Source organism: Balaenoptera acutorostrata, chromosome X, assembly GCF_949987535.1.
Source record: "Balaenoptera acutorostrata chromosome X, mBalAcu1.1, whole genome shotgun sequence".
Classification (NCBI taxonomy): domain Eukaryota; kingdom Metazoa; phylum Chordata; class Mammalia; order Artiodactyla; family Balaenopteridae; genus Balaenoptera; species Balaenoptera acutorostrata.
The window spans coordinates 128,629,914-128,656,004 of record NC_080085.1 but is presented as its reverse complement, the minus strand read 5'-3'; the positions used below and the strand labels follow the sequence as shown (position 1 = coordinate 128,656,004).

The 26,091-nt window shown below is 52.2% G+C and overlaps 1 protein-coding gene and 1 long non-coding RNA gene across 16 annotated transcripts; both read left to right on the top strand.

Annotated features, from left to right (window-relative positions):
- Nucleotides 1-3,923: 3,923 nt before the first annotated feature.
- IDS (iduronate 2-sulfatase) lies at nt 3,924-25,993 on the top strand. 15 transcript variants are annotated; one of them, XM_057537967.1, is made up of 11 exons: nt 3,924-4,165; nt 4,567-4,703; nt 5,298-5,475; nt 8,160-8,248; nt 9,924-10,124; nt 11,627-11,797; nt 17,056-17,182; nt 18,920-19,093; nt 19,459-19,520; nt 22,170-22,318; nt 24,448-25,993. In XM_057537967.1, exons 1-10 carry the CDS (start codon nt 4,069-4,071, stop codon nt 22,305-22,307), a joined length of 1,374 nt encoding a protein of 457 aa, XP_057393950.1. In that variant the 5' UTR covers nt 3,924-4,068; the 3' UTR covers nt 22,308-22,318; nt 24,448-25,993. The 15 variants fall into 15 exon arrangements, with proteins under 15 accessions (XP_057393950.1, XP_057393949.1, XP_057393948.1 ...); XM_057537966.1 differs by having other exon boundaries at nt 24,443-25,993; XM_057537965.1 differs by having other exon boundaries at nt 22,170-22,352.
- Nucleotides 11,817-16,915, top strand: LOC130706372 (uncharacterized). Its single transcript, XR_009006631.1, has 3 exons — nt 11,817-13,026; nt 13,133-14,194; nt 15,786-16,915. It is a non-coding gene; the product is annotated as an uncharacterized LOC130706372 (long non-coding RNA).
- Nucleotides 25,994-26,091: the final 98 nt, after the last annotated feature.

Sequence of the window (26,091 nt, the reverse complement as noted above, 5' to 3'; positions counted from 1 at the left end):
GTGTCTTGTTAGTCAATTTGAGCTGGAAGTGGAACCAATTATTATTTATTTAATATTCCAGAAATATAGTTAAGATTGGCTTGTATAAACTACTTTATATTGAAAGATTGGGACTCTGTGCTCTGGATGCCCCTATTAAATCTCACGTAGGCATTGAGCTACAAAGTGGTGCCAATTTTGAGACATCCAAGGCCTGATTTTATGATGTTTCCAGCTAAATATTTTAGTTTTTAGTGAAACTAGGTTACTCCCTTAACTGCTCAATGAATTGGAGCCACTGTATGAACGCAGCTGATATTGAAGAGGGCATTCACATTCTGGTCTGTTGGGATGTTTAAGTACTTTTTTAAAACTCAGCTTTGAAATTTCAATCGTGGGAGTCATTAAAGTCAAGGGTATCTCGAGCAGTCAGGGCTGCTTTGTGTTCCTGAAATTGGACTATGTGTCCAACAAAGTCAGTCTTCAGTGTTTGTTTTCACTTCTCCTCCACCATGATCTCCCTCTACTTCTGCATTTCATCTTTCAAGCCTCGCCGGTTGCCCTCCAAGTTCAATCTCAGCTGTGCCTGTGGCCTCTTGGCCTTTGTTGGAACATTGAAGGCCTCCCCTCTTCCCTCAGTCTTTTTTTTTTAATTAATTAATTATTTATTAATCTATTTATTTATTTATTTATTTATTTATGGCTGCGTTGGGTCTTCGTTGCTGCACATGGGCTTTCTCTAGTTGCGGCGAGGGGGGGCTACTCTTCATTGTGGTGCATGGGCTTCTCATTGCGGTGGCTTCTCTTGTTGCGCAGCACGGGCTCTAGAGCACAGGCTCAGTAGTTGTGGCGCACAGGCTTAGTTGCTCCGCGGCATGTGGGATCTTCCCGGACCAGGGATCAAACCCGTGTCCCCTCCATTGGCAGGCAGATTCTTAACCAGTGCGCCACTAGGGAAGTCCCCCCTCAGTCTTTTCTTTGATGACGGCCATAACAAGGTTGAGGACAGAGAGGCCATCTTTTCTGTCCAGAATTGTGTAGCCTTCACACACCCTGGCAGAGCTGGTGGATTGGTGTTAATCGGCACGGTTTCTGTGGAACCATTCCAACCTGCTCTCATGGACTCTTATGGCATCAATGCTTTCATAACCATAAGAAGACTCTTCCACATCTGCTTGAGTTTTGTTAGGGTCTCCCTAGGAAGGGATCTGACCTTGCAGTCAAAGTTCTATTCATTTTGTGAATGAGCAATGTTGTATTCACCTTGTATTGCTTCATAATAAGTTATCACAAATTTAGTGGCTTAAAACAACACACATTTATTAGTTCACAGTTTCTGTGGGTCAAGAGTCCAGGCACAGCTTAGCTGGATCCTCTGCTCAGGGTCTCACCAGGCTGCATTCCCTTGTGGAGTTCAGAGTCCTCTATCAGTCTCTTGTGGTTGTTGGCCAAATCCATTTCCTTGTGGTTCTAGGATTGAGTTCTCTTGGCTTCTCAATGACTGTTGGCTGGAGGCCACTCTTAGGTCCTAAAAACCGCCCACAGTTCCCTGCCATGTGGCTCTCTCTAGGGGCAGTTACAATATGGCTTTTCCAAGACCAGCAGGAAATCTCTCTGTGCTAGCAAGATGGACCCTTATACACATCATAATGTAGTCACAGGTGTGACATCCTGTCTCGCCTTTGCCAGATTCTATTGGCTAGAAGCACAGGTTCCACTCACACCCAATGGGAGGAGATTATACACGGGCATGACTCATTGATGCTCACCTTAGGGGTGTGTACACCACGTCTGTCAATGGATGCTAGCTGTGCACCTTTATTCAAATTTAAACTCTTCCAGAAAGATGCAGCTGAGACTGCATGCTCAAATGCTCATAGGCCTCTTGTCTGGTCTCTCATATCTGTCATTAGAGGCCCGGCTGTTGTCTAGACGGGCTCTCCAGCTGCTCCTTCTTGGTGTACCCCAACACCTCGGCAACAAGTCAGAGGCTGCTTAGATCAGTGTTGGACTGGGTGAATTTGTCTTCACATCTGATTGCTTCCTCTGGAGAAACTCTCTTTTTGACAAATCAGAAGTCCACCTCTGTGATGGTGATCAGGTCGTGCTGCTGTCCCTCCTCCCCACAGGTAGTACATGGCTGGGGGGCTGCAGGCAAGGACCCGTCTGCCTCCTGATTCCTCATGCATCCTTCTCGCCTCCCGCCCCAGGGCCTGGACGGGATGGTGCTCCGGAAACGTTTGCAGTCTTGAACGGAGTCCACAAGAGAACTACAGACATTTTTAGAGGTGGGAACTGTGTGTGACTTTTGCCTCATTCCCTTCCTTGGTCAACCCTGGGGGTTACTGAATGAATTTTTGTTAATGGCTTTTTGATAATGACAAGTATGATATCATTTGCTCCTTAGTTCACAAGCTCTCAGGAGACACCTGTTGCTATGAGAAAGTATCACAGATGCCAAGGAAAGAGGAAATAAGGATGAGAGTAATTTTCTAAATAGACACTGGAGTCCTTGTTGATGTTGGGCTCAGAGTTTCCTGAAACATTAGGGGCCATACTTTTGGGAGGAAAGAGGCAGCCACCAATACAAGGGAAGTGTCAGGATGAGGAGGGACAGCTGAGGTGCCTCCTGAAGCCTGGCAGCTTGGGCACTTGGCTGGGGCTGGCCCACCCCGAGGGACTCGTCCTATGCTCTGGCCTGGGGAGTGCAGGTGGAGGCTGGCCCTTCCCAGGGAAGGGGGCGTTGCCAGCCAGGCTGCAGTGTGAACAGCCAACCTGCTGGGACCCCAGGATACAGCAAATGAGGTGCAGCGGCAATGGCAGCAAGCCTCCTGCGATGACTGCGCTCTGGCTACCAACCGAGGAGGTTCCCTCTCACGGAAAGCTGTGTGCCAGGTCAAGTGATTTGGCCTCTTTGAGTTTTAATTTCTGGATCTGTAAAATGGGAATGATAGTAGCATCTAGCTCACAGTGTTGGTGTGAGGAGAAAATTAACATGTTGCCTGGGTATAGGAAACCCTCAATAACTATACTAATATTTATGTATTCCTGTATGCAAAAAAAGATCTCCAATCTGCCTGGCATTGTGTTAGGTTATTTCACTAGGAGGTGGAAGTGAGTCAGAGACAGAGAGAGAGGATTGTGATGTCCTTCCTAACCCTCAGCCCCAGGCACACAGTGAATGATTCTTGCCACCGAAGAGTTATGACCTCAATCCTCCCATCTCCTACCTGCTCCCCATCTCCTGTTTCCCCACCAGCCACACCAGCCTCTGTGCCATCAGCTAACACTGTCAAGCATGCTCTCCACAATGCCTGCTCTCTCACCTCCTTCAAGTTTTTGTTCACATATCACTTTATTAGTGAGGCTTTGCCTGGCCACCCCATAGAAAATAACATGAAACTCCCCATGTGCCACCCACGCCCCCATATTATTTTTTTCCAGACCGCGCATGCCCACTGCTATTCAATGTTTATTTGGTCATTTATCGTCCACAAGCTCCACAAGGGAAGGGACTTAGAACTCCCAAGCCGCCAACAGTGCTCGGTATACGTATCTGGTGTACTTAATAAGTTATTTGTTGAACAAATGCATAGGAGAGGGGTCCCTTTAGATGGAGGAAGGCGAGTTCTCAAAGGGCCTCATGGAAGGAGAATGGCATTTGGGCTGGTCTGCAAGGAAAAGTATGACTTTTATAGAGAGAAGAGGGAAGGGAAGGGCCTCCAGGTGAAACGCATAGCACGACCAAAGGCAAAGTGGCGGGAAACTGCTGGTTGAGGACAGTGGTTGCAACGCAAATCTTTGGAGACACCTGGAAAGACTCCCCAAGTGCCTGCCCGACGCGGGAGGAGGGCCCCAACCAGTGAGTCGGCCCGGTGGGCGGGGCAGGCGCTGCGCTGGAGCCGCGGCTCCGCCCCCTGTGGCCCGGATGTCGCGCAGGCGCACTCGCTCTCGGGGGGCCGGGGCGCCGGCCTCTGCGGCCGGCTGCGGCCGCATCGGGCAGGTTGCCCGGCTTTACGACGCGAGACAGGCGGCGGGGGCGGCCGAAACCTGTCATCGTCGCCCCGGAGCGGCTGCGCCGGGGCAAAAATGCTGCCGCCCGGCGGGGGCCTGCTCTGGCTTGGCCTGGTCCTGGGCTCCGTCTGCGCCTCTGTCGGATCCGCGGCGCCGGGCAACTCGGCCACAGGTGCCTCCGGCGCCCTCGCCCACACTGCGGGGCTCCCTCCCTACTTCCCTGCCTACCTCCATCCTTAACTCCCTCGCTCCCTCCCTCCTACCATTCCTTCTTCCATCGATCCTTCCTCCCCTCCCTCCCTCCCACCCACCCACCCACCCACCATCCTTCCCTCCCTCCCTCTTTTTTCTCTCCCTCCCTCATCCAGGCTTGAGGCCATGGCCAAAGCCTAACCCTCCCACCCCGGACTGGGGCTTCTTCTGTGCACCCACTCCCACCCTCCCTGGCTTAGGTGGCTGGGCTGTCAAGGTGCTGGGGCCAGCCTTGGACCTCTGGGTACCCTAGCACCTACCCCGGGTGGGGGTTGGGTGTCAGTGCAGATGATCTCACTGAAGCCCCTCCTTCCTGTGCAGATGCTCTGAATGTCCTTCTAATCATCGTGGATGACCTACGCCCCTCCCTGGGTTGTTACGGGGACAAGCTCATAAGGTCCCCAAACATGGACCAGCTGGCCTCCCACAGCCTCCTCTTCCAGAATGCCTTTGCCCAGGTATGTCTGGGCACCTCTGGGTGTGGGTGTGTGCCTCGTGCACTGAGGGTTGGGGGATGGTACTCATTGTGCCAGGCGTCTCTTTAGTAGAGGGGAGCACAGTTTGGAAAATGGCGGCTGAGAAAACCTGGTTGTCCACTGGCAAGGAAGCTTGTGCCTTTCAGGGGTGCTTCTCCTTGGGTGGAGGGTGTGCCCTGGTATACTGTGTTCAGGCTGGTCCTGCCCACCTTTCTTCCCCCAACTGGGGATTGCCTGGTGCTGAGAAGGAGGGGATGCTGCCACAGCGGCCCTCCTTCCTGTGCCCCTTCATGGGGCCGCTCCCTAGACCTTTGCTTGCTCCAGGCACCCGTGAGACGCCATCATGCAGAAGGACACAGTCATCTGCTGGATGGAGGGGCTGCGGCCTTCCTCTCTCGGGGAAGACTTCTTGCTGGCGGCTGGGTGAGGCCCAACTCCTGCTGGTTGGCTTTGAGATCTGCATGACTCAGCCGCCAAGCTGTTAGCCGAGGACCTGGGAGGTTGCCTGGTTACCTTTTAGCTCCCAGACTTTGTTTTCCTCTGAGGACGTGTCCCTCTGCTTCTGCCCCCTACCAGCAAGCCGTGTGCGCCCCGAGCCGCGTGTCCTTGCTCACCGGGAGGAGACCAGACACTACCCGCCTGTATGACTTCAACTCCTACTGGAGGGCACACTCTGGAAACTTCTCCACCATCCCCCAGTACTTCAAGGAGAATGGCTACGTGACCATGTCGGTTGGAAAAGTCTTTCATCCTGGTACTGCTTGCTCCTCAGAGTCTGGGTTCTCTCCATCTTCGTGTCTGAGGACTGGGGTCCCCTCCTGGGGCTGGGGCTCGGTGGACACCTTGTTAGTCACTGCCCCCTTTGTCCAGGATATTATTTCTCAGCTTGGCTTTGTGTTCTCACCGAAAGTGAAAAAGGGTAGAAGGGCTTTTTCTTCCTTTTGGAAACCAGTCATGGTGCTGCTTGGTTCCTTTGGCTGCGTGGGGGGAAGGAAGGGCACTGGCTGGGGGGGGAGGGGGAGCGTTGGCTGCGAGTCCAGCTCTGCGCCTGACCCCCTATAACCCAGGGTCTCTGGCAGTGAAGTGAGACCAGGGCAGCTCTGCTGACTTGCCCAGTGAAGAGGCTGCAATTTGGCAGGGGTTGCCTGCCCACTGTCTGTGAATTAGGTCAGAAAGAGGAGGGTAAGCTGGTACCCAGGGTCTCTAGGGTGCCAGGGGCAACCCAGTCCTGACCTTCAACACTGCCAGCTAAACTGGTTCTCTTTAATGCCAGAATGAGAATGCTGAAGCAGAGAGTTTAAAACTTTTTTGTTTTTAACTTGAAGTAAGGCATGATTATTTGACAGAAAGTTGGGGGAGAAAAAGGGAAGTATAAACTAAAGAATATAAATTGGGAATTCCCTGGCAGTCCAGTGGTTAGGACTCAGCGCTTTCACGGCTGAGGGCCCGGGTTAAATCCCTGGTCGGGAACTAAGACCCCGCAAGCGCAGTGCGGCAGAAAAGAGAAAAAAAAAAAAAAAGAATGTAAATTGCTTGTATTTGCACCACTAAGGAGAGCTGTATTGTGGTGATGTCCCCTGGTTCTGGGCATATTATTTTTCTGATTTGAGATTTTCCTGGATATACAACTTCATATTGTGGAAGGCAGCTGTGCTCACCACTATACCAGCAGTGATGCGCAGCTGTATTTTGAGTGTTGTAGACATAAACGTTTTCCCGCATGGTGACGCTTCGTGCCGTCATTTTTAACGGCAGCACAGTGGTCTAACAGAGACATGCACTGTAGTTTAGCCCCACTTGTCTTCAGGTCTCTGTGCCGCACTCCGCCGGGATGAGCACCTCTGGAGGCTGAGTGAACCGCTGATGGGCAGTGGCACCTAGTCCCAGTTCTGCCACTTCTTAGGTGTGCATGGGACCCGGGGCAAATCGTTCAACCTCTTCGAGCCTCCGATTCCTCCTCTGGGAAGCTAGAGTGGCAGCTGCCTTGATTGCCTTCCCAGGGGAGCATCCCAGGGCAGCGTGGGGTGGGGTGCCTTGAGAGCCCAAGCTCTGTCCCGAGAAGCGCTTACCATGAGGGGCCGCAAAGTTGGGCCCAGTTTGGAAGGCAGATCTGTCAGGCTGTGGGGCCGAAAGGTCGCCAGCAAGTGCAAGTAGAACTTTCTGCAGTGGGTGCTCACATCTTGACACTCTGGCCTGAGCACAGCTGGAGAGAGAGACGAAAGGAGCAAACACAGCAGAGGGGAGATTGTGCTTCAGGAAGGGAGGCCTGACGAGGCCCGAGGGGTGGCGCCTGGCCTCCTTACCCCTGATAATTAGATTGTGGGGTTGTCTTAGCTGGAGAGCAAACACTTTGCCTGCAGCCCTCCTGGAGACACATTTTTCAAGCGGGTCTTTGTTCTCAAGACCCTGCTGTGTCGGGGAGGGGCCTCCTTGAGGCTGACGGCAGCCACCTTGATTGAGTGCCGGGCGCCTGCTGGATGCCGTGCCGAGTGCCCCCGTAGTCCTCTCCCCAGCAGCAGGCAAGGTGGGCTTTCTCATTGGCGTCATTTCCCAAGGAGGAAACCGAGGCTCGCGGAGCGTGCCCGAGATCGCACGGGCACGCGGGGCAGCGCAGGGGTTTGGACCAGGTCCGTCAGCCCGCTCTGCGCTCCCACTGTGCCCGCGGGGTTGAGAAGCCCTCCGCCCACCGCCCCTTCGCCTCCAGTCCTGCCTCGCCAGGTGCTCGCCATTGGAGTCCCCGTGTGTCCCCGTGCTGGCGACGCCCTTCTCCCGCGGCGCTGCCCACGCTACCCTCTCAGCTCCTCCCGGCTCATCTGCACAGGCGGTCCCTCCCTCCAGAGCCCTCGCTGCCAGCCCTCCCCAGACCCACGTCCCCTCTGTGCCCGGGGCTTCTTCACTCACACAGCAGTTCTCCTCTCCAGACAGCTGGCAGTCCTTCCTCGGTGTCACACGTTGTTATTTTGTCTTCCCAGGTAGACTGTAAACTACCGAGCTCAGGGGTGGGTTTCTGCGTCATGAAAGAGCACTGAACCTGGCGTCCTAAGGCAGTGTCAGGGGTTCGAACCCCGGCCTCCTCGTCTCGTGTCTGGTTGGCATCCGGCAAGGCACCCCCCTTCGCGGAGCCTCCCCTTGCCCAGCCAGCCCTGGTTGTGCCCCTGCCTCTGCCGCCTCCTTTGTAGGGTGGGGAGAGGTGCCAGCAAGGGCTCTTTGGGGCTGGGTCAGGGGCTCAGTACTCAGATAGAAGCCCAGAGGGTCGGTTTTCGTGGGGACTTCTCATCATCTGGCCTAGGCTCCTGATTTTATAGATGAGGAAACTGAGGCCAAAAGAAGGGGATGGCCCTTTCCCACTTGTGTGCAAAGTGTACATTTTGGTGGGGGAGGGCACTGAAGGACTCGCCATGGTTTAGTTAATGACTTTCCTTCTTTTTCCCCCTCAAGGAATATCTTCCAATCATAGTGATGATTCTCCTTATAGCTGGTCTGTTCCACCTTATCATCCCTCCTCTGAAAAGTATGAAAACACCAAGGTAAGGCCATGCAAGGGGTACTGCTCTGAGGGGAACCTCTTCTTCCCTGTCTAGCAAATCAAGGATAACTATTGTGTGTGCAACATGCGCGTCCTTTCCAGCTGGTTCTGTGGTGGGCTTTGTGGGTTTGGTTTGTGATCATGAGCTGACAGAGATGACTGTTGGGATCTTTAGCATTAGGTCCAGCGGAGAGGTGGCTGCATTTTAGAAGCTGGCAGGGATGCCTCGCTCTAGAAGCTTATGCTCTAGTGTGCAAGACTCACTTAATGGCTCCTTCGTGCTCACTCTGGATAAGGCTCTGTGCAGAGGGTTCGTTATCGGAGATGCCGAGACATGGAAGGACGAAGAGAGACCTGTGCTCTAAGCACCTCAGCCCAGATTGGGAGAAAGGCTTTCTGTCTATCTGTCTGTCTGTCTGTCTGTCTTGGGCCTAATGGATATGTTCAGGTGCTGAGACCTTTGATAGGGGCTTTAAAATTTTAAAGCATTATGAAAAAAAGGAATCTATAAGGAAACTTAATCTCGGTTCAGAGGAGCCCCCAATGTATAAATGCAACTAAAACTTACATTTAAGAAATTCAGGAAAACAGCTGGAGCACTGAGAAATGACATGTTTCTCAGAGGATTTTAGAGCCACCGTGTGGAGAAGGGTGTGGATTTGGGGAGGTTGGTGGGGTGCAGAAGAGTGTTCTAAATTCATGACAACTTTCATTTCACAATACAGTGAAAGCCAGCGGGCTCTGGCCTTTGGCTTGTGGCTTGAGTATTAAGAGAATGAGATCGGAAGACCCCATCTCAATCCTTCTGTTCCCTGAAATCATCTTGCTACTTTTAGTAGCCTCACAAATGCCAGGTCCCTGTCCCCATCTCCCACATCATTCTCAAGATGGTGGGTCTGACTGCACCAGATCCCTGGCGGTGCTGCAGACCATGTGAACGTGAGCAGGTACTGGGAGGCAGATGGCAGCTGCCCTGCCCAGGGCGGTGTGGACAGGGCAGACCTGTGAAAGGGTGCTCCTCGGTGAGACGGGGCAGCAGCTGCCGCTGTCTCTGGCTGTTTGTGAGGTAGAAGTCATGGTCAAAACTGAAATTGGCCTTGTGGCCAACGTGGCCACTTTAGGAAATGAAGCGGTAGGCTCCATCCTGTGCACGGTGTAGCTGAGGATCTGGAAACTCCATGAGCTGTCACTTCATCTAGTGAACTGTGGCCCTGTCACTTATAAGCTTTAGTCTGTCTTTGAAATTGAAAACAGATATTTTTTTCCTTTCCCTAATGACTAATGATGTTAAGTATGTTTACATGTGCTTATTGGCCATTTGTATATCTTCTTTGGGGAAATATCTATTCAAGTCCTTTGTCTACGTTTTTTTATTGTTGAATTGGAGACAGATTTTTTTTTTGATCGTTAGTTTACTTCGGTTTCCTTTAATTAATTATGACCTAGAGACAGAGGATGAACAACAAGAAGCTAACTAAGTTCTGGTGGATTTCTGGCCTCTGCCTGGAAAAGAAGAAACACTTTTCTGTTTTACTTCTACTTCTATGTGCCCGTGTAGTCTGGATGACTGAAACTTAATGTGCTCGAAATATAAAGGTTAAATCCACTGTGTGGAACTTTCATGACTTCTGTTTCTTGCATTTAAAAAGCTGACTTTGTATGTTTTGTTTTGAAAGACCTGTAGGGGACCAGACGGAGAACTCCATGCCAACCTGCTGTGCCCTGTGGATGTGGCAGATGTGCCCGAGGGCACCCTGCCTGACAAGCAGAGCACCGAGCAAGCCATACGGTTGTTGGGAAAGATGAAAACATCTGCCAGTCCTTTCTTCCTGGCTGTGGGCTATCATAAGCCGCACATCCCCTTCAGATACCCCAAGGTGAAGAGCTGGCTGAGGGCTGATCCAGCACAGCTGTGACAGCTGTGTCATAGTGAAGGTGGCCACGTCCTGCCGTCCCTGGTCACCAGGGACGCCTGATGGCACTAGTATACTCAGTGGTATGCAGATGGGTTTCAGAGGTCAAGGCTAAGAAGTAGGCTTAGGACATGTAAGAATCTTGTTAGAAACACTTGGCTTCTACTTCCTCCACTGGAGGGTTTTTCCCTAGAAGTCAGTGAGTAATGTTGGGTTGGCTAGTGAGTCATCAGGAGAAGGGATGCAGAGCTGGCCACCAAAGTCTGCAGTAAGTGGCGGTCCTTGGTACACAATTCCAGGAGATGTGAAGCCCTCTTCAGTAACTGCCTTTCCCCCTGAGCCCTGAAACACAGGGCACCACGTGGCTTGTTGGAGGCTCGAATCCTGCACGTGCGTGTGTATCATTTAGAGTATGTAGTCTCTTCTTTTTCAGAATATTTTTCAGTTTTTTCCTATCACGTTTTCCCCGGGCCTGAGCAGCCCACCCTTTTGACTTTGCAAAGCATGCCCGTCACTTGCGATGGGCGTGGAGACCAGAGATGTGCTCTTTGATGCTGTGAGTGTCGCGCTTTGATTGGCCCAGGGGATCTCGCCTTCCTAGCAGGAGCTGTCAGACCCCTTGATGGAGTGAGGCCAACTTCTGTCTCTCGTGCAGAAGGAGTTAACCTAGCAGGCCTGACTGTGATCCATTGAAAGGCCTGCTCGTGAGGTTGGCCCTTGCCCTGGCCTCTGGGAACCTGGATCTCGGGAGTGTTTCCACCATTCCCAGAACTGCCAAGTGGCTCCCTAGGCCTGAACTGTTCACGGAAACCCCTCCTTTCCTGCTTCGAGTCTGGCGTTTTGATCTGTGCGGGCAGAGGGTGCCTGCGTGACCAGCCCCAGTAAAAATCCTGGGTGCTGAGGCTTTCACGAGCCTCTGCTTCCCTGGCAGCAGCGTTGCACACATGCTGTCACACAGCTTGTTGCTGGTGGAATTGCGCGCGTCCTGTGTGATTTCACCGGGGGAGGACTCTGGCAGCCTGTGCCTGGTTTCCCCCAGATACCCCCTGTGACAGTCCCCTTTGCTGACTGTGGCTGGTATCCTTTCGCTGCAGTAATTGCAGCCGTGAGTAGGGCTGTGTGTGGACTCCTGTGTGCTCTCCCAGTGAATTTCTGAGGGTGAGGGTGATTTGGAGAACTGGCCACACCTCTGCACACCTTTTCTAGTTGGAGGGGAGGTGGCGACAGGAAGAGGAGGGCATCGGTCTCTAAGGGAAGAGAGCTGTCGCTGCTCGGTTTGTAGGAAACCAGTCGAATGATTTCATTGCCACTGGCATCTCGTGAGAGTGACTTGCAAGTGGGGGAGATACCTGTGTGAGCGCATCGCAGGCTTAGAGAAGAGGCAGCGTAAACACCAGTAGAGGCCCAGCCTTGTGCCTTTGCCAAAAGAGTGACAGCCTGGTGCCTTTGTGTGCTTTTCCCCCAAGGAATTTCAGAAGCTGTATCCCTTGGAGAACATCACCCTGGCTCCTGATCCCCAGGTCCCTGCCGGCCTCCCTCCTGTGGCCTACAACCCCTGGATGGATATCAGGCGGCGGGAGGATGTCCAAGCCTTAAACCTCAGCGTGCCCTACGGCCCGATTCCCGCCGACTTTCAGGTATCAAGGACGGATTTGGGGGAAGTATTGGGCACTTATGGCATGATGTCACGAGTGATGGTGCTTTTCTCAGTGGACATGCTCCGTCCCTTGTGTCTTGCTGAGAACTTTCTCTGTGTGAGGCGGCCTGTGGAGCACCGGGGCTGGGGCGAACGTGCTGGGTGGATAGAGTCTCCCCTTCAGCGTCTCCGCTTCCAAAGAAGGGGGCGTCTGGAGATCTGGGGACTCGCGGGCTGTGGGCCTGGCATGGGGAGGAGCCCTGGGTGACCCTCACTAACTGATAGGAGATGCTGTTGAATCCAGGTGACAGTCTGTCAGGTGTAGGGTGGTTGGCGACTCCCGTGCCACCCAGAACTCTCAGTTTGCTGGTTCTGGCGGGTCCCCTGTGGGAAAGCCGACACGGGCATCCATTACTCTCAGGAGGTGGCTTGGTGAGCGGGGCCTTGGCGCAGAGGGAGCTGGGGCACCAACACGGCCAACGCCGTCCAGCTGCAGTGTCTGGGGTCTGTTTGCCGCGACGTGGGGGTGACTCGTCAGCCCCGCTCTCCCTGGCGTGCAGAGCACACGCTGAGCAACACTCTTTCCGGAATATTCCACACGCAGCCCTGCCTTTCTGTTAGCACGTGAACACTCCAGCAGCCCGTCTACAGGGGAAGGAAGAGGACAGCGTTTTCACAGTGCTTCCGGGGCCGTCTGCATCAGAATCCCCGCGAGGGCTTGTTAGAAGCACGGCATCCTGGTCCCACTCAGAGTCAGGGAGTTGGAGGCTGGGAGTGGGGCCCGAGAACCTGCATTTCCAAAAACACACACCTGGTGATTCTAACGCAGGCAGAAGTTTGAGAACCGCTGCCGTAGGGTACGGGTCGAGACAAAACAAAACCAGACAGACTGCCCAGGTGTCTCTTGCTCTCTGGCCCCTGTGTTCGGACGGCAAGGGTTTGGGTGAGGAGGGCTGCGCATCCCTGCGTCTCGGGTGGCAGTGGTGAGAGTTTGAGAAGCAGCGGGCCCGTCGGTCTGTTGGGTTCCTTCTTCCCCCCGCAGGGGTTCTGAGAGCGAGGTTTGCTGGAGTTGCAGCTCCGAGGCTGCGCCTGGACATCGCGTTAGTGACAGTCACTCCCGATGACCCTTTAAATTTCGGACTGCACACCAGGAAGGGTGCTCAGCATTTTGTGTGTGCTCTTTGGTCCCCGTGGGACCCTAGCGGGGGGCCTGCTCTCTCTGTAGTCCAGGTAAGGACACCAGAGACTTGCCCAGATCACACGGTTACTGCGGAGGAGCGCCCCCTGGGAGGTGTGATGCCAGAGCCCCTGCGTTTGTTTCGTTGGCTCTGACCAGTCTAGGTTCGATTTCCAGTTACCCCACACCAGCTGCATGGCTGCTGACGAGTCATCCTATCTCCCTGAGCCTCGGTGTCCTTATCTGCAAAATCGACACAAGATGGGGGAAGGTTTTCCGCGATGACAGCTGCTCTGGAGGTTTTCAGCGGGGACCACGGTGAACGTGTGGGGTGTCTAGGACAGTGTCGGCTGCACGGCGAGGGTGCCTTCCCCGCCCCCGCGATTGTGTCAGCCCCTCCTCTCACCACACCCACTGGCGGTGTAGCTGCCCAGTTGGACACACGGGTTCACAGTGTGACCCAGAGGACCTCCCTGGTGTACTCGTGTGCTGATCCTCGCCCCACATTCACCTTGCACTTGGCCCTGCTCATCATCTGCCTGCAGCTCTGGGTCTTGAGCCTCTGGGTTCTGTGCCCCCTTCAGCCGTCAGCCCTCTAACTCAGTGCCGCGTGCGTGAGCCTGGGGCCACGCGGGGATCGCCGGTGTGTGGCCCCCTCTCCCCGTGTCCAGCTCCCCTCTGGGCTTTGCTCCCTCCCTGGATAGCTGAGGCCCCGTGGCCGGTCACTTACTCTTCCTGCCAGCTCCTGAGCACGCGCGTCCCTTTATCCTCATCCTGACTGCAATACCCTGACCACAGGACAGTCCGGCCACCCTGTCTGCTCTCAAGCCCGCGTCCTGAGGCAGGGACATGCTCGCATGCCCAGTCCTCTGCTCGGCTCCCTCTTGCCCTCTGCAGCTGTGCTGAACCCTCACCACTCCCCTCCAGCCCCTCACGTCCCTCTGCCCCCGTGCCCTCCTCCCCCCTGCCCCCCTGCCCTTCTGCCCCATCTCTCAGCAGATGACTGTACTTCCTGTTTCAGAGGCAGAGGCTGGTTGCCAGTCTGAGGAAGGGGAAGGCACAGGCTGAACGTGGGTACACATCCTGGCTGTGCCCCTTGCCAGCTGTGTGTCTCTAGGCAAGTTAATCAACCTCTCGGAGCCTCGGAGTCCTCCTGTGTAAGATGGAAGTGGTAATGCTCACCTTCTGGGGTGGTTCGGAGGATCAGATGGTACCCAGCAGGTACTTGGTAAACGGGAGCTGTAAATAACCTCCCTCACTTGTAGCCAGAATTGTGCGTGCCTGTGTGCTGAGCTTGCGGCCTTCTCCCTGGTCTCAGAAGAAGAGCTGCAGGGACTCGGCCCCTCCCTACCCCGTTCCCCCTCCTTGCCGTCTCCTCCCAACTTCCGTCCAGCCTCTACATCCGCTGCCATCCATCCCATCTTCAGAAGTACCGCCTCCCTGGCCCCTGCCTGTTTCCTCCCCTTCCTGCTCCTTCGCCTGCCCTCCACGGGAGAATGAGTGCGACGTGGTCTGTTCTGGCTGTGTCTGTGGCCTCGCTGTCCTTTCATTCTTCGTCCACCTCTGTGCGGCCTTCTGCCTCCCCATCCCACTAAGCATTCTCTCATCTGGGTCAACCCTGATCTTGCTGGCAAATAAAATCCGTCCTCGAGGGTCCTGACCTTCCCTGAATCCCTGCTGCTCTCTCACTGTTGAGAGAGCTACGCCTTCTGGAAATGTCTGCTTCCTGGGCTTCCTTTCCAAGCCTCCTGGGCCCCCTCCACTGCAGTCCCCAGGGCAAGCCCCTCGTTCTGTCTGCCACTTAGGAGGTGCTGCTCTCCGGGGTCAAGCCCGGGCCCCCCCCACACCGTGTTGTTTATGCTCTTCGTCCCCAGCCCTGCCCGCCGAGCCTGCTGTGGATGAGCCCCGGAACCACGTCTCCAGCCCCACGCGCCTGATTCCAGACGTGTCTGTCCACTGCTTGCTAGAGGCCCCGTGTGGCTGCACCGCCATTCCTGCTCTTCCTTTCCTCCTCCTCCTCCTCCTCCTGTGCCCCCGCCCCCTCCGTGCCCCTGAACCGTGCTGCCAGCCTAACGAGAAGCCTGGAGTTCCCCTTGGAGTCCTCAGCTCCTTTCCCTGCTTACTCCTTCCCCTCCCCCGCTCCTACCCCGTCTCCCTAAATTCCTCTTGCTCCTCCGGCACGACTCTGGGGGCCACCGCAGTGGTCTGGTCTTGGTTTGTCGCTTCAACGAGCGACCGTGGAGCCTGCCCCGTGCGCGCAGCGCTGACCTAGTGCTGGTTCCCCTCGAGCCCCTGGCGTCTGCTCCGGGCTCTCGGTGGGGGACCGTCATTCACCTGCAGCCCAGATTGTGTCACTTCCTCTCCTGGGGTGACCTCGGTGCCTTCGTCGGCCTCCAACCCGAGACCTCCACTCCTTGGATGGGCCCTCTGGGTCCGTACCATCTGGCCGTGACCTGCCTTTTCAGCATCCTGTCCTGCTCCCCGGCCCTCCCGTGTGACTCTCCAGCCACACTGGCCAGCTTGCTGGCCCAAAATGCGCCCTGGCCTGCGGAGACACCCCACTGTTCCACGCGCTGCAGCCCCTGCTTAGGGCATCCGCCCCCCGCTTGTCTGACTGCCAGCTCCTCTCCTCAAATGCTAACTCCTCTGTGAAGCCTCCCCCGATTTCCCCAGGCCGACTCGAGGGCTCATTCTCCAGGGTCGTCCCTGGGCCCCGCCAGTAACGCGCCTTTTCTTGTCTCCATGCCTGTCCTCACTGGACGGGTGGCTCAGTGAGGTTGACGACCACATCTGCTGCTTCTCTTGTCTCCAGGGGCCCGCAGAGGAAGGAAGGCGTACCCTTGACTAGTACACAGCCATCCTGACAGGTGTCTCTGGTCCCCAGGAGGACCGAAGTTCCCCAAGTTACAGACTGGAGACTTTTATCTACCAGAAGGTAGAAGTAGCCAGGGTTCAGCATAATCCTTCTAGAAGGTTAGATGGATAGCCACTGTCTTCACCACCTGGGGAGAGGGGGCGAGTCTCATGACTGTTCTCGCCCCGGGTCCAGCTGACAGGACTGGCTGGGACACACGGACGCTGGGGCTGGTCTGATCGCCCGGCAGCTCCCTCGCTTCTCCCCTGTGGCATGGGTAGGGGACTCATCTTTTTCTTTAAGATTTGTGAACAAGGCGGGGGAAGAGTCAGCCCAGCAGAGGCTGTGGCTCTTTCACGGAGCCTGTCTGCTCCGGAAGCCGCTCTGGGGTTGAGGGTCCGTGGAGGGTGTGCTGCTCTCCCTCCTCCGCCACCGTTCTCCTGCCTGCGGGCAGTTTGTTGGGAAGGAGGCGTGCGTGCCAGCCACAGGCTGTGAGGGAAGCGGCTGCCATCTGCTGGGTTACGAAGAGCTCAGGGGAGAGGCCCACTCACGGCCGTTGTTAGAGTTGAGGTGTGTCCCTCAGAAAGATCCGTGGAAGTCCTGACCCCCAGGGCCTCAGAATGTGGCCTTGTTTGGAAATAGGGTCATTGCAGGTGTGACTGGTCAGGATGAGGTCATGCTGCCGTGGGGTGGGCCCTGACCCAGTATGGCTGGGGTCCTCATGAGAAGAAGCGCCAAGGATTGTGGCCACCACCAGAAGCTAGAACGTTCCTCCCCTGGAGCCTTCAGAGAGGCTCTGCCGACACCTTGAGTTCAGACTTCTGGCTTCCAGAACTGGGAGGCGATCTGTCTCTGTTGTTTTAAGCCACCAAGTCTGTCATACTTTGTTAGAGCGGCCCAGGAAATGAATACAGCTATATGGTATCTTTGGTGTGACCCTCAGCAGACTTCGGAAGGCTGAGGGGTCAGTTTCTGTGTACGTGGTTGTCTCCTGGGACCCGCACACATCCATGTGCTGTGATCTGAGCCCTAAAGTGAAAACTGATTTGCGTAGCAAAGAATCCTCCTTGTGGACGTGCGGGTTCCGCTGTGGCTGTACAAGGGGCGGGGGTGAGATGGCAGGGGAACGGGTGTTCCGTTTTGGCTAAGAAGGTCATCAAGGGCACCCGAGGGCTGGGGCTTTAACTTGCAGTCACTCTCATTCTTCTTCTTCTTCTTTAAATTGCAGCGGAAAATCCGCCAGAGCTACTTTGCCTGTGTTTCGTATTTGGATACGCAGGTTGGCCACCTTTTGAGCGCTCTGGACGATCTTCAGCTGGCGAGCAGCACGATTGTGGCGCTTACCTCGGATCACGGTAAGTGTTTTGAAATGCCCGGGTGAGTCACTCCAAGCATCTGACCTTTTCTGTGAAAACTTTCCTAGACTGCCTGAAATAGGTGTGTATTCTCTTTTGTGAATCAGCAGTGCCCTGAGTCTGGAGTCTTGGGTGCTTTTACGGCCACCTTGTTAGCCCTGGGACTTCTCTCCATGGAAGCGGGCCCTCTTTTGGGTCAAAGAAGCATCTTGGGGGCTTGGGTGGTGGAGCTGGGTGGGTGGGGGGACCTTGTAGTAACTGTTGTTTCTTGGTGAGCCCAGCGGGAGCCGTCCATTTGTGTGGGGAGCCCCTTTAACCCATTTCTAACCTAGAGGGTTGCAGGACTTCTGGTTTCTCTTACGAAGATCCAGAACAATCCTGGCAGAGCCCAACAAGGCCCTCAGACCCGACTTACCCCTTCCTCCCCCAGCCCCGCTGTCCTCTCTGCCAGGAGCCTGGGGTTCACAACTCTGTGTCTCTTCTAAGGCAGTTTCTCACTTCTTCCAAAAGTGGAAACATCTTTTTAAAAAAATTCTTTTTAATTTTTGCCCCAGTTATCCTCCCTCACCCCCGAACTGTTCTGAAGCCAGTCTCAGTGGTTCAGTTTTCTGAACAGTATTTCTAACAAATTCGGCTCTTTTGAAGTTTAACCACACTACCGTCATCCTACCTAGAAACAGGAAAAGTTTTTTAATATCGTCGAATATGAAGTGGGACAATGTTAGATCATAGCATGTGCTCACTGTAACAAGAAAGAAGTGTACAGAGCACATCATGTAGGGCCAGAGCACCCTGCCCTTTATCCCACCTGCCCAGAGCTAACTGGTGCTGACAGATCCGGGGTCCATCTGCCTGCCTTCAGTCGTGCATATACATGGGGCTATATGTCATGAGTGTGCATGTGCGTAACGTGTCGTCGTGGAACGTGGCAGGATTGATTGTGCTTGTGTCCTGTTTTGTTCCCTGGCTTGTTTTTTCCACTTAATGTCATAGACACTTCTCCGTGTCATTTCTCACAGGCCTACCTTGCACCTTGTAAAGACCCATATTGTTTTGTTAAGTGTGGAGGTGTAATTTTTCACAGTTTGCCTAATGATCTGCCATCCCCTTCCGGACCTTATTCTCAGCGCCCAGTTTTCTCCACCAGTGCTTCCACAGTCCACTGCACCCCCGTGAAGGCAGGGTCACTCGGAGCTCGCTTTGGCTCGGAGGCAGCTGTAGCTGATTACAAATGGCCTTTCTCAAAGGGCCCTCCTGGGACTGCCTACATCTGAACCACAGAAGCCTTCTTGAACCCATGCACAGCAGCTTTTTGTAATTTGGGTTATTTTTTTAATACGAAATACTCAACATACAATCTCTTTTATATTTTTTATATCAAAAAGGGCACTCAAACATGAAGTGATTGGAAAGTTCCATCTTGGGGTATTCAAGCTATCTTTTGCTTTAAATGAGGGTTGGGGGTGGTTTTTAATCAAGGTTAAGGATCTGGAATCAGAAGTTATATTTTCTTGGTCTGTGGTATGTCTTAAAAATTGAAAAAGATACTATTTTTAAAAGTTGAGCGATTGTGCCACAGTTTCACAGCTCCTGTTTTGGTGGTACACGCCCTCTAGACGATCAGGTTTTGCTTCCTCTGGCTTTAACAACAGGGAATGAAATGGTGTCTAACTGAAATGAGCAAGCCACGAGGTGATTATTCTTTTTCTGTCATTCTGTGTGCTTTTTATGAACCAGGGTGGGCTCTGGGCGAACACGGAGAATGGGCCAAATACAGCAATTTTGACGTCACTACTCGCGTGCCCCTGGTGTTCTATGTTCCGGGAAGGACGGCTCCGCTTCCGGCGGCAGGCGACAAGCTTTTCCCATACCTCGACCCTTTTGATTCCATCTCAGAATCAGTGGAGCCAGGTATGAACATTCAGGAGTGATGCTGCTTGATCTGGCCTTCCTGCGCGCGGAAGGGGAGTGGCAGGCCCAGAGCTAACGAGTATGGCCCCTGTCCACAGGGGCTTGGAGAGGGGGAGGGACAGAGGAGCAGCATGGGGAGGGCTGTCGCAGAGGTGACGGCAGTGTGCTCTGAGCGCAGAGGAGGGGCTAGCCGACTCCACTGGGGCGGGGGCTGCCTGCTTACCAGTGAGCAGAACTCCATTACCTGCTCACTTCTGGCCGGGACTCAGGCCTCTGTGTGGGAGACGTTTGCCAGCTCGGCAGCATCTCCATCTGCTGAAGCACCGGCTCTGTCAAATCAGTGCTTCTGCTTTTGCCGTCCCCAGGAGTGAAGGGCAAGTTTACTTTGACCTCCGTGTCTCAGTCCTCCCAAGCTGGTCCTCTCCAGGTAGCGTCAGTCCCCTGGTTATCCTGGTCTTTGTCTTCCAAAAAGCTCCAGTTTGAGAAAACACTTCCGGAAACATCAGCTGGACAAGATGGCCATCGCTGCCACGGGGGTCGGCCTGTGGGTTCTCTGTGAGTTGTCTCCTGACTCCATCTGCTCAGCGCAGAGATGAGTCGTGTACTTCAGGTGGCATTTGCTCTTTTTGGAGTGCTTTTGCTGTGAACTCTACTAAACCAGGTTGCCCCCTTTTGGGACTTCTGCATTTAATCCATCTTGTTAACGTCTAAATCCTGCACTTTCTATTGATTCTTGTTTAAAATTTTTCTTGGTTCTGGCCCATGATTCTGGCCTTTCTGGATCTTCCCGAGTTTGTTTTCTACGGCCCAATTTTCTTTTCCACACATTTGAGTTCTGTGTGCTGCATGCACTGTCTTCTTTCATGTCATTGATAAAAATGTTAAACAGTTTCAGGGCATGATTATAGCCCTTTATTTGCTGGGAGAAATCTTCTGGCAGGTTGAGAGTCCTTTTTGAAACTTCAGTTGGGAGGTGTTCAGGTTGTAAATTGACGTAACTGCACTGTCATCCTGCTTATTTCCAAATTTTATCTCTAGCCTGTATGTCTTCCCTGATCTTTGGACTTGGATTTCCAACAGCCTGTCCCAGTTGGCCAGTCTAACGTGCCCAAAGCTGAACATTTCACCTTTGACCTTAAGCCTTTCTTTTGACGCTCTTCCCCGTCTCAGGAAATGGCAGTAGTCGCCCAGGCCACAAAACCACGGGGCCATCGGCCCCTGTCTTTCTGTCATAGTCTGTACGCGATTCGTGGTGTGTCAGCAAGCCTGTCACTCTCCATTCAGAATATGTCCACACCACTTCCCCCCCACCCGACTGTCACCACCGTGGACCACACTGCCACCATCTCTTGCTAAACTCTCCTTGCTTGTGACCTTGATCCCTGGAGTTTTTCCTCAGTGATCCTGATTTTAACAGCCGCAGGGAGCCTGATAAAACCCAAGTCAGGGGGTGTCACAGCCCTGCTCTGGGGCTCCTACACTCCTGTGTCAAGTCTGAGTAAAACGTCCTTACAGTGGCCGACAAGGCCTGTCGTCCTCTGGGACCCCACATCTCCCTGACCTCGTCTCTTTCAAGCGTCCGGGGCGGCTGTCTTGCACAACGACCCACGACCTGGATTTGTCTGATTGCTTCCTCGGGACTAGATGCGGGGTAGACACTTTGGACGCGTGCACACGTGTGAGGTTGCGGTTGCAGCCGTACCCCATTGGGGGCACTTCACGGCGGCCTGTGCCATTATTAGCGATGCCAAGTCTGACGGCCTGGTTAAGGCGGTTGTGTCAGCCAGGTCTTGCCCTTGTAAAGGTATCTTTTAAAAAAGCTTTCTTCACCTTTTTTCTTTTTATTTTACTTACAAACCAAATGCGTCAGAAATAAAATTGAGCCGTATAGAGCAAGCGCTTAAAGATCCAGAAAGGCTAGAATGATGGCCCAAGGTCACAATAAATTTTAACAGGAGTCAATATAAAGTGTAGGATTTAGACTTTAAAGATAAATCACCCATAATGAGATACTATTTCGCACCCATTAGAACGGCTGTTATCAAAACAAACAGTAAACAACAGTACTGGCAAGGGTGTGGAGAAATTGGAGCCCTCAGACATTGCCGGTGGGAATGTAAAATGGTACAGTCGCTGTGGAAAAGAGTTTGGTGGTTCCTCAAAAGGTTAAACATAGAATGGTCGTGTGGCTCGGCAGTTCCACTCCTAGGTATATAGCCCACAGAATTGAAAACAGGCATTCAAAGAGAAGCGTGTAGAAGAATGTTCATAGCGTTAATTAATAGCCAAAAGGTGGGAGTAACCCGAGTGTCTATTGACAGATGAATGAATAAGCAAAACGTGGCACGCCCATACAATGGGATATCATTCAGCCTTAAAGGGAAGGAAACTCTGACATGTGCTACGACATGGGTGGACTCTCTGAAGACATGATGCTAAGTGAAAGAAGCCAGGCACAAAAGGACACATACTCTTGTGATTCCACTTCTATGAGGTGCCTAGAGTAGTCAACACAGAGAGACAGAAAGTAGCAGGGTGGGTGCCAGGAGCTGGGGGGTGGCGACGGGGAGCTGTGCAAGGTGAAGAGAGTTCTGTGATGGATGGTGGGGCTGTACTTAACGCCACCGACCCGGACACTAAAAAATGGTTAAGGTGATAAACTTTATGTCGTGTGTATTTTACAACAATAAAAGGGCGATGGATCAAGTGCAGACTTCCAAAAAGGAGTGATCCGCGGGGTGATGCTATGAGGCTTGGAATAGCTTGTCCTCAACAGACTTCTCCCCAGCGGTCTGGGCCTCCACCGATGACCCTTGCCTGAATCACTTAAACACTGGTGGGTCCTAAATTCAAATCGTGTTTAAAAGTGTCAACAGGCTGAGGGCACCTTCATTCTGCCCTGCTATCGGGTGAAGTGCCGAGTCGGCTTTGTTCCTAAAACTCTTGGGCTAAGAATAAATGCTGTAAAAGAACAGAAGTCGGCGTGTAGGGCCTGGGCGCGCGCTCTGCTCGTGCAGCCTGGCTGCAGCGGGCTTCTGCGCTGTAACCCCCTCCGCCGGGCTGCTTCCTCTTTCAGGCCGGCAAGCCGGGGACCTCGTGGAACTGCTCTCTCTCTTCCCCACGCTCGCGGGACTTGCAGGGCTGCGCGTCCCTCCTCGCTGCCCCATCCCCTCGTTTCACGTGGAGCTGTGCCGAGAAGGCCGGAACCTTCTGAAGCATTTTCAGGTCCGTGACTCGGAAGAAGATCCATACATCCATGGTAATCCCCGTGAGTTGGTGGCCTATAGCCAGTACCCCCGGCCTGCAGACTCTCCTCAGTGGAATTCTGACAAGCCGAGTTTAAAAGATATAAAGGTCATGGGCTATTCCATACGCACAGTAGACTATAGGTATACTGTGTGGGTTGGCTTCAATCCCCGGGAATTTCTGGCTAACTTTTCAGACGTCCATGCAGGGGAACTGTATTTTGTAGCTTCTGACCCTTGGCAGGATCACAATATGTATAATGACTCCCAAGGTGGAGCCCTTCCCCGATCATTGACGCCTTGAGTTTTGCCAACGGCACAGGGCATATATAACGCGCTCCCGTCCAGCTGGTGAGAGAAGGAATTAGACTGGTTATTTCGTGATTACCTGTAATATTGGAAGCAACTCCAGGGGTAGGCAGTCAAAACATGCATCAACAATTTGGCCCAAGAATACGTAACAGCCGAAACTTTTGATTTGTCTTTATAATTGGTAATTGGACTGGGCTGAACCTCTTCTTTCCTTTTTTTTGGAACAGTCATAGCTTATTTGTTGAATGAATAAGTACAGAGTGAGCAAACTAAAATTGTCATAACTTTAGCTATCAAGACCATAATAACTGAACATAACACTGTACTCAAGAAATACTTTAAGTATTTGTGAAATTTAGTGCATTTCGAAAAGCAACCGCATGTCAAATTAGGTTTGACACAAAGTTCCTAGTTCTTTTGTTTATAATTTAATAATATATCTTATTTAGCCCAATATATTCAAAATATTATATCAACATGTAATCTAGGTTTCTTTTTAAAATGTAAAGTTAAATAATAATGCTAGATGCCAGTGCCTTAAAGTCTAGCTTCAGTTTTTCTAAGATGGCAAATTTTCTAATCCAAAAATAAAATATGCATGAAGTGATTAATATGGAATTTCTGCATCAAATAATAACTAATGCTCACTAAACTAGAGGCGTGAGATGCATGAGAAATTCAGTTAAAATTTTTCAGAGACTTTCTGGCCCAAGCAATAATTTGTTAGCAAGTAATATGACCTTTGAACCCAAAGGCATCTATTAAAAAGCATCTTTATTCACAGTGGAAAATAGTTAAAGGCATAACTATCCATGAATTGAGTCATTCAAAACCATTAGTGTCCTCGTTCTCTAGAGATGGTTGGTTGCAAACATCCATTTATCCAGGAGACAGGAAATAGTCTACTTTTTAAGTGCTGATTAAAGACAACATTAATTTTGTTAAATTCTAAATTATTTTGAGAACTGTGAAAACTTTTCATTAATATAATATTAGGTGATTTCTAATCCCCCAGAATGTGGTTCTATGTTCCCTAAATAGGAAAGTAACCAGAAAGGCAGGTGGTAGTAATAAGCTTAGCCTACGTCATCTTAAAAATGATGGAATATTCACAGGTCATATTCACAACACGTTGAAGTTGATTAATTATCAGTAGTCACCAGAAGAGTCAAGCACTCTCTTAATAAACATCTAATGTAGTCCTGTATCAAAGTAACTTTTAGTAATTCTTTGTTTACAAGTGCTGCTTTGGTGTTTAACTATTTGTGAAACAAAGTACGGTAAATTAAGTTACTGCACTGTGTTAAATTGTAAACAAAAAGCCAAGATATTATAAGATTACTTCAAATCAGTAAAATTTCAAATACAGATTTATTTATTTATTTTTTTACTAATTAGCCTACAGTGGAGGCATATATGGTAACACAGCAATCTTCTAAGCGATTAAGTGACTTAGTGTTCTGGCAACGATATCTGCTTGAGGAGTGGAGGGCCCTATTCCTCTCTCCTGATCCCGAAGCTCGAGTCTCTTCTGGGAAGCCTCAGCTTTGTAGATGGTTTCCTTCAGCCTTTTCTTTCTCCTTCTTCATCCTATCCTCTTTATCACTTACATCACTTTCACTAAGAATTTTACAATCCGGTCAAATTCCTCATGATGTATTTTCAGCGTATTTAGCTTCATCTCCTACTGCACGGTTACAACGAGAAGTTTTCACCCAGGCTTTTATTTTGCATTCCTGGTTGACTATTGTATGTACACTTCATCATTTTTTTCTCTCTTTATTTCTTGAAGCACAGTTTCAGTATCAAGAATCTCCAAATTCTACTCTTGCGGAAGGCGTAATTGGAACCGTGCCAGAGAGAGCAAAGTGACATGCATTCTGGCCATCACGTGACCGAAGCCACAGCCGGGGCTGGGTCTGCTTTGGGGTGTTTCGCGTGTAGGTCTGGCTCTGCTGGAAGTGCTTCTGTGTCCTCTTTTCTCCGCGAGGGCGTAGCCTCAGAATGCTTCCTCTCTCCTTAGGTTTTAGCTTTTCTTGGCCTCCCTTTACGAATCTCTCCTTTTAGAAGCGTGGCTGCATTTCACGTTCAGGGGCGTGCTCTTCTAAATCATCTCACGGGCGACGGTCGCTTTTTGTGTTTTTGACACTGAACCCAATTTAGAGCCACTTGTGCACGTCTGCAGCGTTCATTGGGATGAGCGGCTGCTCTCTGGTTTTCACACTTCAAAGCCAACCACATTCCTTATCTTGACTCGGCTTTGAGAAACCACATCTTCGTTGCATCACGTAACTTTTCTCTGATCCTGCTGAGCTGGACACGTTTTATTAATGGTTCTCGAGTCACTCTTTGTAGACTTGAGCCAGGGGTTCTTTTATGCAGTTTAGTTGAAACCCGGACCAGTGATCTCAGAAATTTTGAGTGGCCCTAATTCAGTGGCTCAGAAACACGAGGGTGCAGCAGGAGCACCCCAAGGGCTGCTGCTGGGTCCTGCCTGCAGAGCTTCTGCTTCAGGGTGTCTGGGCTGGGGCCTGAGAGGCTGCACTTCGGACACATCACACTGCTCCTCCAAAGAGCGCACTTGAAAACCACTGCCCCTAGGCATGTGCTGACCAGTAGCCACTACGCACATGTGACTATTTAAATCTCAATTAATTAAAATGAAATAAACATTTCAAAAGCAGAATCTCTGTCACGCTTGCGATATTTCATGTGCTCAAGAGCCAGTGTGCGTCGTGGCTACCGTATCGGACAGCACCGATCTACAACCTTTCCGTTGTGCCAGAAAGTGGACTGAACGGAGCTGCCCTAGATTAACTCTGGGCTGATGCACCCGGCTGTTGGCAGGTTCCTCCTATGGGCTGATTCTCTACTCTGTTTGCCCACGAAGACTTGTCCGGTAGTGAGCCACATACGTTTGGTTTAAGCTTAGCGCAGGGAGTTGCCTCTGGCAATCGGTCTCTTCCCCTCCACTCCCACCGCCATCATCCTAGCCCTTCGCACCTCCTTCCCACGTAGTTTACCTCCCCCTCCTCTTTCCTCCCCTGCTCCCAAAGAATCCATGTGTCTTCCTGAAATCCTTCTTTGGTCCTGCCCTTTAAGAACACCGTTAGTGCCTACTACTGGGTCTACACAGACCTCCGCTGAGCAGTCAGAGTCTTCCCTGACTCCACAAAGCCCCTTTCCTCGGCTGACCAGTTTGCACGCTGGTCCCTGACTGTCCCTTGCCGATCCCTGCCTCCCTGCCCACCCTTAGGTTGTCCTCTCCTCCCTTCACCACCCATCCACCCATCCATCCATCCATCTATCCATCCACCCATCCATCCATCCATCCATCCACCCATCCATCCATCCATCCATCCACCCATCCATCCATCCATCCATCCACCCATCCATCCATCCATCCATCCATCCATCCATCCATCCACCCATCCATCCACC